Consider the following 12611-nt stretch of genomic DNA (forward strand, 5'->3'; position numbering starts at 1 on the left):
GTGGGGAAATGGTCCCCATCACTCCAGAGAACTTCAGAAAACGCTACATACACTTACTAGATTGTTGGGAGCCGCCCCCACATTCGCCGTCACAAGATGGCGCTGACATCCTGTGTTCTAAGTGGTAAACAAATAATCTGCGCATGTGCCAAGGGTATTTTACGACTACTTGTACTCTGCTTTTCCCGTGAACGTCAGCTCGGCCATGGGCTGCAGCCAATCAGGGAGTGATGCGTCCTAGGTGAAATATAACTCTCCTAAATAGGGAAGGGGTTTCGGTTTCATTATTGAGGGGCTTTCGTTTTTGGGGCTGGGCGCTGGGCGCTTGCCCTCCTGGCTCCAAAAGATGTAAGCAATAAAGTTTTGCCGCAGAAGATTCTGGTCTGTTGTGTTCTTCCTCGTCGGGCGTGAGAACGCTATTAAGAATTGGTGCCGAAACCCGGGACGAGAAAAAATCCGGGAAGAAAAAACCCGGGAGGAAACTCGGGACGGGAGTTTCACCGGCACAAGGAAGATCCCTCATTCCAGAACCAGAACTGCGGGTCGCGGTAATAAAGGTTCCCGTAAAGCAGACTGTTAAGAAGGATTCAACTGCATGAATTCAGAACTTTTCAGCTGGGGAACGAGAGTACCAGTGAGTACAGCTTTACGAGGTACGCCTGGCCTTGAACTTTCTAAGGAAATTCAAGACAGTCTATCAGAAGTAAAGTGGAAAATGTTTGGCCTTGAATTTTTTCTAATGTTAGGAGCCCTTTTGTTCCTTTTCACATGTTATCAGGTGATTAAGATAGGGCTGAAAATTCTGGATGAAATTCAGGGCAATCTATCAGAAGTAAAGCGGGGAGAGAGAGTAGGAGCAAAGAGAAAATATGGTACACAAAATAAGTATACAGGCCTTTCCAAGGGTCTTGAACCCGAGGAAAAGTTTAGGTCAGGTAAGAATACCTGGGGAGAGATTAGAAGGAAGGAAAAGAAAAAAGAAAAGAAAAAAGATCGATTAGCGGAGGTCTCTAGGAGATACTCGTCACTAGATGAGCTCAGGAAGCCAGCTCTTAGTAGCTCTGAAGCAGATGAAGAATTCTCCTCTGAGGAAACAGACTGGGAGGAAAAAGCAGCCCATTACCAGCCAGCTAATTGGTCAAGAAAAAAGCCAAAAGCGGCTGGCGAAAGCCAGCGTACTGTTCAACCTCCCGGCAGTCGGTTTCAAGGTCCGCCCTATGCGGAGCCCCCGCCCTGCGTAGTGCGTCAGCAATGCGCAGAGAGATGCGCAGAGAGGCAATGCGCAGAGAGATGCGCAGAGAGGCAATGCGCAGAGAGATGCGCAGAGAGGCAATGCGCAGAGAGATGCGCAGAGAGGCAATGCGCAGAGAGATGCGCAGAGAGGCAATGCGCAGAGAGATGCGCAGAGAGGCAATGCGCAGAGAGATGCGCAGAGAGGCAGTGCGCAGAGAGGCAGTGCGCAGAGAGGCAGTGCGCAGACTCATTCATTCCCAGAGAGGAACAAAGGAAAATACAACAGACATTTCCAGTCTTTGAAGGAGCCGAGGGTGGGCGTGTCCACGCTCCGGTAGAATACTTACAAATTAAAGAACTTGCCGAGTCGGTCCGTAAATACGGAACCAATGCTAATTTTACCTTGGTGCAGTTAGACAGGCTCGCCGGCATGGCACTAACTCCTGCTGACTGGCAAACGATTGTAAAAGCCGCTCTCCCTAGTATGGGCAAATATATGGAATGGAGAGCGCTTTGGCACGAAGCTGCACAAGCGCAGGCCCGAGCAAACGCAGCTGCTTTGACTCCAGAGCAGAGAGATTGGACTTTTGACTTGTTAACGGGTCAGGGAGCTTATTCTGCTGATCAGACAAACTACCATTGGGGAGCTTATGCCCAGATTTCTTCCACGGCTATTAGGGCCTGGAAGGCGCTCTCCCGAGCAGGTGAAACCACTGGGCAGTTAACAAAGATAATCCAGGGACCTCAGGAATCCTTCTCAGATTTTGTGGCCAGAATGACAGAGGCAGCAGAGCGTATTTTTGGAGAGTCAGAGCAAGCTGCGCCTCTGATAGAACAGCTCATCTATGAGCAAGCCACAAAGGAGTGCCGAGCGGCCATAGCCCCAAGAAAGAACAAAGGCTTACAAGACTGGCTCAGGGTCTGTCGAGAGCTTGGGGGACCTCTCAACAATGCAGGTTTAGCGGCTGCCATCCTTCAATCCCAAAACTGCTCCATGGGCAGAAATAATCAGAGGACATGTTTTAACTGCGGAAAGCCTGGGCATTTTAAGAAAGATTGCAGAGCTCCAGATAAACAGGGAGGGACTCTCACTCTTTGCTCTAAGTGTGGCAAGGGTTATCATAGAGCTGACCAGTGTCGCTCTGTGAGGGATATAAAGGGCAGAGTCCTTCCCCCACCTGATAGTCAATCAGCTTATGTGCCAAAAAACGGGTCATCGGGCCCTCGGTCCCAGGGCCCTCAAAGATATGGGAACCGGTTTGTCAGGACCCAGGAAGCAGTCAGAGAGGCGACCCAGGAAGACCCACAAGGGTGGACCTGCGTGCCGCCTCCGACTTCCTATTAATGCCTCAAATGAGTATTCAGCCGGTGCCAGTGGAGCCTATACCATCCTTGCCCCCGGGAACCATGGGCCTTATTCTCGGCCGGGGTTCACTCACCTTACAGGGCTTAGTAGTCCACCCTGGAGTTATGGATTGTCAACATTCCCCTGAAATACAGGTCCTGTGCTCAAGCCCTAAAGGCGTTTTTTCTATTAGTAAAGGAGATAGGATAGCTCAGCTGCTGCTCCTCCCTGATAATACCAGGGAGAAATTTACAGGACCTGAGATAAAGAAAATGGGCTCCTCAGGAAATGATTCTGCCTATTTGGTTGTATCTTTAAATGATAGACCTAAGCTCCGCCTTAAGATCAACGGAAAAGAGTTTGAAGGCATCCTTGATACCGGAGCAGATAAAAGTATAATTTCTACACATTGGTGGCCCAAAGCATGGCCCACCACAGAGTCATCTCATTCATTACAGGGCCTAGGTTATCAATCATGTCCCACTATAAGCTCCATTGCCTTGACGTGGGAATCCTCTGAAGGGCAGCAAGGGAAATTCATACCTTATGTGCTCCCACTCCCGGTTAACCTCTGGGGAAGGGATATTATGCAGCATTTGGGCCTTATTTTGTCCAATGAAAACACCCCATCAGGAGGGTATTCAGCTAAAGCAAAAAATATCATGGCAAAGATGGGTTATAAAGAAGGAAAAGGGTTAGGACATCAAGAACAGGGAAGGATAGAGCCCATCTCACCTAATGGAAACCAAGACAGACAGGGTCTGGGTTTTCCTTAGTGGCCATTGGGGCAGTACGGCCCATACCATGGAAAACAGGGGACCCAGTGTGGGTTCCTCAATGGCCCCTATCCTCTGAAAAACTAGAAGCTGTGAATCAACTGGTAGAGGAACAATTAAAACTAGGCCATATTGAACCCTCTACCTCACCTTGGAATACTCCAATTTTTGTAATTAAGAAAAAGTCAGGAAAGTGGAGACTGCTCCATGACCTCAGAGCCATTAATGAGCAAATGAACTTATTTGGCCCAGTACAGAGGGGTCTCCCTGTACTTTCCGCCTTACCACGTGGCTGGAATTTAATTATTATAGATATTAAAGATTGTTTCTTTTCTATACCTTTGTGTCCAAGGGATAGGCCCAGATTTGCCTTTACCATCCCCTCTATTAATCACATGGAACCTGATAAGAGGTATCAATGGAAGGTCTTACCACAGGGAATGTCCAATAGTCCTACTATGTGTCAACTTTATGTACAAGAAGCTCTTTTGCCAGTGAGGGAACAATTCCCCTCTTTAATTTTGCTCCTTTACATGGATGACATCCTCCTGTGCCATAAAGACCTTACCATGCTACAAAAGGCATATCCTTTTCTACTTAAAACTTTAAGTCAGTGGGGTTTACAGATAGCCACAGAAAAGGTCCAAATTTCTGATACAGGACAATTCTTGGGCTCTGTGGTGTCCCCAGATAAGATTGTGCCCCAAAAGGTAGAGATAAGAAGAGATCACCTCCATACCTTAAATGATTTTCAAAAGCTGTTGGGAGATATTAATTGGCTTAGACCTTTTTTAAAGATTCCTTCCGCTGAGTTAAGGCCTTTGTTTAGTATTTTAGAAGGAGATCCTCATATCTCCTCCCCTAGGGCTCTTACTCTAGCTGCTAACCAGGCCTTACAAAAGGTGGAAAAAGCCTTACAGAATGCACAATTACAACGTATTGAGGATTCGCAGCCTTTCAGTTTGTGTGTCTTTAAGACAGCACAATTGCCAACCGCAGTTTTGTGACAGAATGGGCCATTGTTGTGGATCCATCCAAACGTATCCCCAGCTAAAATAATAGATTGGTATCCTGATGCAATTGCACAGCTTGCCCTTAGAGGCCTAAAAGCAGCAATCACCCACTTTGGGCGAAGTCCATATCTTTTAATTGTACCTTATACCGCTGCACAGGTTCAAACCTTGGCAGCCACATCTAATGATTGGGCAGTTTTAGTTACCTCCTTTTCAGGACGAATAGATAACCATTATCCAAAACATCCAATTTTACAGTTTGCCCAAAATCAATCTGTTGTTTTTCCACAAATAACAGTAAGAAACCCACTTAAAAATGGGATTGTGGTATATACTGATGGATCAAAAACTGGCATAGGTGCCTATGTGGCTAATGGTAAAGTGGTATCCAAACAATATAATGAAAATTCACCTCAAGTGGTAGAATGTTTAGTGGTTTTAGAAGTTTTAAAAACCTTTTTAGAACCCCTTAATATTGTGTCAGATTCCTGTTATGTGGTTAATGCAGTAAATCTTTTAGAAGTGGCTGGAGTGATTAAGCCTTCCAGTAGAGTTGCCAATATTTTTCAGCAGATACAATTAGTTTTGTTATCTAGAAGATTTCCTGTTTATATTACTCATGTTAGAGCCCATTCAGGCCTACCTGGCCCCATGGCTCTGGAAAATGATTTGGCAGATAAGGCCACTAAAGTGGTGGCTGCTGCCCTATCATCCCCGGTAGAGGCTGCAAGAAATTTTCATAACAATTTTCATGTGACGGCTGAAACATTACGCAGTCGTTTCTCCTTGACAAGAAAAGAAGCCCGTGACATTGTTACTCAATGTCAAAGCTGCTGTGAGTTCTTGCCAGTTCCTCATGTGGGAATTAACCCACGCGGTATTCGACCTCTACAGGTCTGGCAAATGGATGTTACACATGTTTCTTCCTTTGGAAAACTTCAATATCTCCATGTGTCCATTGACACATGTTCTGGCATCATGTTTGCTTCTCCGTTAACCGGAGAAAAAGCCTCACATGTGATTCAACATTGTCTTGAGGCATGGAGTGCTTGGGGGAAACCCAGACTCCTTAAGACTGATAATGGACCAGCTTATACGTCTCAAAAATTTCAGCAGTTCTGCCGTCAGATGGACGTAACCCACCTGACTGGACTTCCATACAACCCTCAAGGACAGAGTATTGTTGAGCGTGCGCATCACACCCTCAAAACCTATCTTATAAAACAGAAGAGGGGAATTAAAGAGATTTTACCCCGAGCACCAAGAGTGTCTGTGTCTTTGGCACTCTTTACACTCAATTTTTTAAATATTGATGCTCATGGCCATACTGCGGCTGAACGTCATTGTTCAGAGCCAGATAGGCCCAATGAGATGGTTAAATGGAAAAATGTCCTTGATAATAAATGGTATGGCCCGGATCCTATTTTGATAAGATCCAGGGGAGCGGTCTGTGTTTTCCCACAGAATGAAGACAACCCATTTTGGATACCAGAAAGACTCACCCGAAAAATCCAGACTGACCAAGGGAATACTGATGTCCCTCGTCTTGGTGATGTCCAGGGCGTCAATAATAAAGAGAGAGCAGCGTTGGGGGATAATGTCGACATTTCCACTCCCAATGACGGTGATGTATAATGCTCAAGTATTCTCCTGCTTTTTTACCACTAACTAGGAACTGGGTTTGGCCTTAATTCAGACAGCCTTGGCTCTGTCTGGACAGGTCCAGACGACTGACACCATTAACACTTTGTCAGCCTCAGTGACTACAGTCATAGATAAACAGGCCTCAGCTAATGTCAAGATACAGAGAGGTCTCATGCTGGTTAATCAACTCATAGATCTTGTCCAGATACAACTAGATGTATTATGACAAATAACTCAGCTGGGGTGTAAACAAAAGTTTCCGAGATTGTGTGTTACTTCCATTCAGTATGAGAAATTTACTAGGACAGCTAATTTGTCAAAAAGTCTTTTTCAGTATATGTTACAGAATTGGACGGCTGAATTTGAACAGATCCTTCGGGAATTGAGACTTCAGGTCAACTCCACGCGCTTGGACCTGTCCCTGACCAAAGGATTACCCAATTGGATCTCCTCAGCATTTTCTTTCTTTAAAGAATGGGTGGGATTGATATTATTTGGAGATACACTTTGCTGTGGATTAGTGTTGCTTCTTTGATTGGTCTGTAAGCCTAAGGCCCAAACTAGGAGAGACAAGGTGGTTATTGCCCAGGCGCTTGCAGGACTAGAACATGGAGCTTCCCCTGATATATCTATGCTTAGGCAATAGGTCGCTGGCCACTCAGCTCTTATATCCCATGAGGCTAGTCTCATTGCACGGGATAGAGTGAGTGTGCTTCAGCAGCCCGAGAGAGTTGCACGGCTAAGCACTGCAGTAGAAAGGCTCTGCGGCATATATGAGCCTATTCTAGGGAGACATGTCATCTTTCAAGAAGGTTGAGTGTCCAAGTGTCCTTCTCTCCAGGCAAAATGACACGGGAGCAGGTCAGGGTTGCTCTGGGTAAAAGCCTGTGAGCCTAAGAGCTAATCCTGTACATGGCTCCTTTACCTACACACTGGGGATTTGACCTCTATCTCCACTCTCATTAATATGGGTGGCCTATTTGCTCTTATTAAAAGGAAAGGGGGAGATGTTGGGAGCCGCCCCCACATTCGCCGTCACAAGATGGCGCTGACATCCTGTGTTCTAAGTGGTAAACAAATAATCTGCGCATGTGCCAAGGGTATTTTACGACTACTTGTACTCTGCTTTTCCCGTGAACGTCAGCTCGGCCATGGGCTGCAGCCAATCAGGGAGTGATGCGTCCTAGGTGAAATATAACTCTCCTAAATAGGGAAGGGGTTTCGGTTTCATTATTGAGGGGCTTTCGTTTTTGGGGCTGGGCGCTGGGCGCTTGCCCTCCTGGCTCCAAAAGATGTAAGCAATAAAGTTTTGCCGCAGAAGATTCTGGTCTGTTGTGTTCTTCCTCGTCGGGCGTGAGAACGCTATTAAGACTAGATGTCCAGCTGTCTGAATTTGGCTGCAGGTGCAGCAGAGCCTCTCCCATCTGTTCTGGGGTTCTTGAGCTGCTGTTGAGTAGCCAGGGTTCCAGGGCAGGGGATCCTGAAGCCCAGAACCCAGAGCAATGAGGAATGCAATAGGAAACCGGAAGGAATCCCTTGAAACCTAAATCCTTCTGTGCCTAATTCTCAGGACTTCTGAATTTATAATACTCCCCTTAATACATTTTTAAGTGACTTCAAATTCTTAATAAATGTATACATTTTTTTAAAAAGGAAAAAAGTAAAGTTACTTAAAAGGTGTAGATGTTGGTCCTTTAAAATGTGTCAATGAAAATTTGTTCATTAGTCACTGTTCTCATTCTTCACCCTGGAGTTTTAGTAACAGCCACAGATGCTGTCACGGTACCTTCCATGACCTGGGGACAGATTATGAGGCTGTATAACTCATATTCTAAAGGCTATATGTTTTCAGTCTGGTATTTTAAACTCTACAGTCTTTATACTCCACTGGAGAACTACTTTCATGTCTGTGACACAAGGTCATTTATTTATTGGTTTTCAAATTTATGATCAGAATACTTGTTCAGTGATTCTTCTGAAGATCATTGTAAATCTAATAATGGTTAATTAAAACTCTAGTGATAATCTACAACCTCCAGTACATGTCTTCCAAATTGAACATCCTTTTCTGAATATCACAAGATAAGTTAACATAATAGAGGGAACAATATCAAAACTAATTAAAAATGACAACAGTGAACTGTCATCAACTCGGTTGATAGCGAACTAAAGTAATAAAGGTAATAAAGAAGGCCTATTCTTTCATTTACATGAAAGTAAATTTTATTAAGATTGATATCAAGCTTTAGTGTTGTATAAGCTGCAAGAATTTGAACAAGAATAAGAATAAAAACATTCCCTGTGATAGAGAATCCTCACAGCCTTGGGCTGAACTTTAATACAAAATTTGATTTGACATCAGGAAGCACTATGGCTACAGGGAGCTCTAGAGATTTACTCAAATAATCTTCATACTAACTTTTGCCAGGATTGTGCATTGTCAGTGCCAAAGTTCACTTTTTATACAACGTGTTATCCTTTTATTATTGTAACACAATAACGAGACAATTGACTTAAGAAGAGAAAAAACTTACATTACCTCACAGTTTAGAAATCTCAGTCTATGGTTGTTTGATCCAATTAGCTTTTTGGTCATGGCAAAGCAGTAAATCATTATGAGACCATCATGTGGGGAAATCTCTCCTCTTATAGTAGCCGGGAAATAGTGAGAGACATTTAAGCAATGCTTTCATTAGTTTACATTTTTCTGTGAGGCCCTACTACTTAAAGAGTCCATATTTATGCAATGGTGCCATAGGTTGGTAATAAACTTTTAACAATGGGGTCCATAGAGGACACTTATCCAGACCACAGCATAGAGCAAATTAACATCTGATTTCCTACAAAAAAAAATATGTAAAAGAAAACATGCTCCTTGTGAAATGGGATGACAAATATAACACAATATCTACCATGAAGTATGAATAAAATATTATATGCTTATTCTTTTTTGGTGTATGCAGAAAAGAATCAATTCATGATGAGAAACTAAGAATTGTAGTTAAAATATAATTTTTTAAAATGTTCTTATTCCAACTTTCTTGTCCAAATAAAATTAATTAAATAATCTGGAGGCAAAGCACACATGATATATATCCCAGGAAGGTAGAGATACCGGTCAAAAAGGAAGAACCTGTTAATCCTATCAACAAGCATGTGTCCCCCAGAGACTGTAAGTGTCCGCATGTACTGCCTCTGCAGAGGTCTCCAGAGTAAGGCTTTCTAGTTGTCTACCAGACAGTACCTTGGATGAATTTTGGCCTAGGTATGGTTTACATTTTTTTTCCTGATTATATATATATATATATATATATATATATATATATATATATATATATATATATATATATATATATTAGGAAAAAAATAAAAAAAGCAAAGTTAAGACAAGCAAAAGAACTAATGATGCTGAAACCTTCAGTAAATCCTTAAATGTTGAAAGATTAAAATGTTCAAATGCTTGCACACAGGAGGGAGGTTGTTTGAAGGGAGAATCAGCCAGACCAGGGGACCACAGGGATCAATTTCTCATGCCAAATTCAGCCTTGAACTTTCTAGTGTGAATAAGTGTGCTTATTTGGAATTCTGTTTCCTTCTAGAAAGTGTCGATTAATTATGATTATTTTATTAAACAAAAATAAAAAAATTCACCAAGGATCAATATGAAGCAGAAATCACACTCACCATCTCTTCTATTTAGTCTTGCAAAGCCAGGGCCATGACTGCTGGACAGCTGTGAGGAGCTGCTGAAGGATAACTGAGGCAAAGAAGAAGCCAACGGAGCATCACAATTGTCTGCCAGGGGAAAGCACAAAGGTATATTAACACAGAGGCTACAGCTTGGAAACATCATAGCTTAAAACATAGTATGTACTCTGGGGAGATGGCTCAGTAAATGGCTTGCTTAGCAAGTATGAGAAAGACCCAAGTTCAGATCCTAAGCATCTATGTAAAAACCAGATGTGTCAAGAAATGCCTGTAATCCCAGAACTCAGGAAACAGAAACAGAATTGTCCCTGTGGATTGATGGTAAAATGGTACTGATCAATATGTGGGCTCCAAGTTTAGTGAGAAAAAAAAAAAAAGGTGTTACAGTTGCCAACAAATACCTGCACACACATGAACACATACACACATACACCACACATGCATGTGAACGCAAACACATTTGTAAGCAGGGTAACCATCACTCTTTCAGTGTTCCAAGTTTTTAATATCTGTGTTCTATTATAATTTAGAGTGAAATTACTAGTGCATTTATTTGTTATTTAAAACAGATACAGTCCTGTTGGCCTTGAGCAATGTACTCAGCTGTATAATCTTTACCTTAAAGTAGAGCAAAACTGCATTCACCAGCCATTAGCATCAAGATTTCCTTGTGGTTTACATTTTCTTCCTGATACTACAAGATATATGAATACACCAGTAACACAAGACTACTTTAAACTAAGCATGATGCACGGTGTGCTCAGATACAGAGAGATTGACCTATACCAAAACAAGATAGTCTGTGTTCAAATCAGACTTCCCTACCATACCTAGGCCAAAATTCATCCCAGGTACTGTCTGGTAGACAACTAGAAAGCTCTGGAGACCTCTGCAGAGGCAGTACATGCGGACACTTACAGTCTCTGGGGGACACATGCTTGTTGATAGGATTAACAGGTTCTTCCTTTTGGTCCAGTATCTCTACCTTCCTGAGGTAGCCCTGCTTTTCAGTCTCAGCACCTCTTACATGTCTCTCTCACATTGAAGCAATCTTAATTTGCTCTCTTTGTGCTTTTTGAAAACTGCTTTGTTGGTTAAAGGGTATCTAAGATGTATTACATGCCTTGATATCTGTCTATGTAGGTCACCACCCCTCATGTTTCAAACTGTAAGAGGAGCTGGAACTGTTTATCTGTGGGGAGCCTTGTCTATCTGTACTTTAGCTTGCTTCTCTGTCTTTCAAGGTAGTCCCATTTCTTTTTTAGGCATTCCATTGATTTTTCTCATAAGAAAGTCATCTTTTTCTATTTTACACAATGATTACTGATCAGTTAATTTAATAAAATTTTTCTATCACGAATTAAAATGTCTTAATGATAGTGTAATGTTATACTTTGACTATGTAGTTATCAGATTCAGAACTATATACTTTGTATCTCTCTCTCTCTCTCTCTCTCTCTTTCTCTCTGTGTGTGTGTGTGTGTGTGTATGTGTGTGTGTGTGAACAATTTGTTAAAACTTCTGAAAGAAAGTAAGCATACAGAATTAATTATATTGTTATTCCTGGGAAAATGTCAACACACTCAATGAGATAGATGTAAGAGTTGACCCATGAAGTATTCTGGTAATTTGTTAGTGTAGTGATTAGCTTTAATTGTCAACTTGATACAACCTAAAATTACCTGGAAAGAAAGTCTTAATGAGATAAGGTTTTTTGGTTTTTGGTTTTTTAACATTGGGTTAGATTATGGGCATGTATGTAGGGGAATTATATTAATTAAGTTAATTCATGTGGGAAACCCCTGTTCACTATTCCCTAGGAAAGTGTCCTGAACTGTGTAAGAGTAGAAAAGTCAGCTGAGTGCAAACAAGCAAGCAAGCAAGATAAGCATGCATTTATTCATTCCTTCTTTGCCCTGGACAGTGAATATTATTTAACTAGATGCCTCAAGTTTCTACCATTTTGACTTCCCTGCAGCACAAAACTGTAACCTGGAATTGGGAGTTAAAACAGACTTTTAATCCTTTAAGTTGCTCCCCCACCAGGGTATTTTATCTCAACAGATACAGCTAAGCTGAGAACATGAGCTAAGGAAAATGGACACAAAATCCAGGGCAAAATCTTAGACATATAATTTGCCTAAGTGAATGTAATTATATAAAGAATATTAAAGTATAATAGTTTTTTAAAACTTTTAAAAAATTCTTTAACTTTTTTTATAGTCTAGTCTTCATCCCCTCCTGGTCTGTCCCCCACCACCATTCCCCACCCTATACCTCCTCCCCCACCCCAACCCCTGTCTCCAAGATGATGTCCCCACCCCACCCCACCCCCACTCCATCAGACCTCTGCACTCCCTGGGGCCTCAAGTCTCTTGAGGATTCGGTGCATCTTCTCTCACTGAGGCCAAACCAGGAAGTCTTGTGCTGTATATGTGTCAGGGACCTCATATCAGCTGGTGTATGCTGCCTGGTTGATGGCTCAGTGTCTGAGAGATCTCAGGGTGTCAAGGTTATTTGAGACTTCTTGTCTTCTTGTCTTGGCCACCCTCCTCCTCAGCTTCTTCCAGCCTTTCCTTAATTCAACCATAGGGGTCCCTGGCTTCTGTCCTTTGGTTGTATGCTAGTGTCTGCATCTGACTCTTTTAGTTGCTTGTTGGGCCTCTTGGAAGGCAACCATGCTAGGCTCTTATACTGTCATTGTTAAGTTGAATTAAGTTTTGCTTAAAATTATCACTGTACATATTTTAACTTTGACTGAAAGTTTTTTTCATACATAGTGAACTCTAATTGAACTTGCCGTATTATTTGACCTGCTCATATAGTCAGAGAGTGAATTATAATGACTGAATCCCCCAGTCAATCAAAGGCTAAAGACTGCCAAAATATGGA

At 42.4% G+C, this 12611-nt stretch overlaps 1 protein-coding gene across 2 annotated transcripts in view; it reads right to left on the bottom strand.

The window, feature by feature from the left end:
- Cntnap3 (contactin associated protein-like 3) overlaps positions 1-12611 on the bottom strand; it is a 166439-nt gene that overhangs the window by 140407 nt on the left and 13421 nt on the right. For both annotated transcript variants that reach the window (NM_001081129.1, XM_011244524.2), the window contains exon 2: positions 9696-9806. In NM_001081129.1, coding sequence (NP_001074598.1) covers positions 9696-9806 — 111 coding nt within the window. The remainder of the gene's footprint in view (positions 1-9695; positions 9807-12611) is intronic.

This window comes from Mus musculus, chromosome 13 (assembly GCF_000001635.26).
Source record: "Mus musculus strain C57BL/6J chromosome 13, GRCm38.p6 C57BL/6J".
Taxonomy (NCBI): Eukaryota; Metazoa; Chordata; class Mammalia; order Rodentia; family Muridae; genus Mus; species Mus musculus.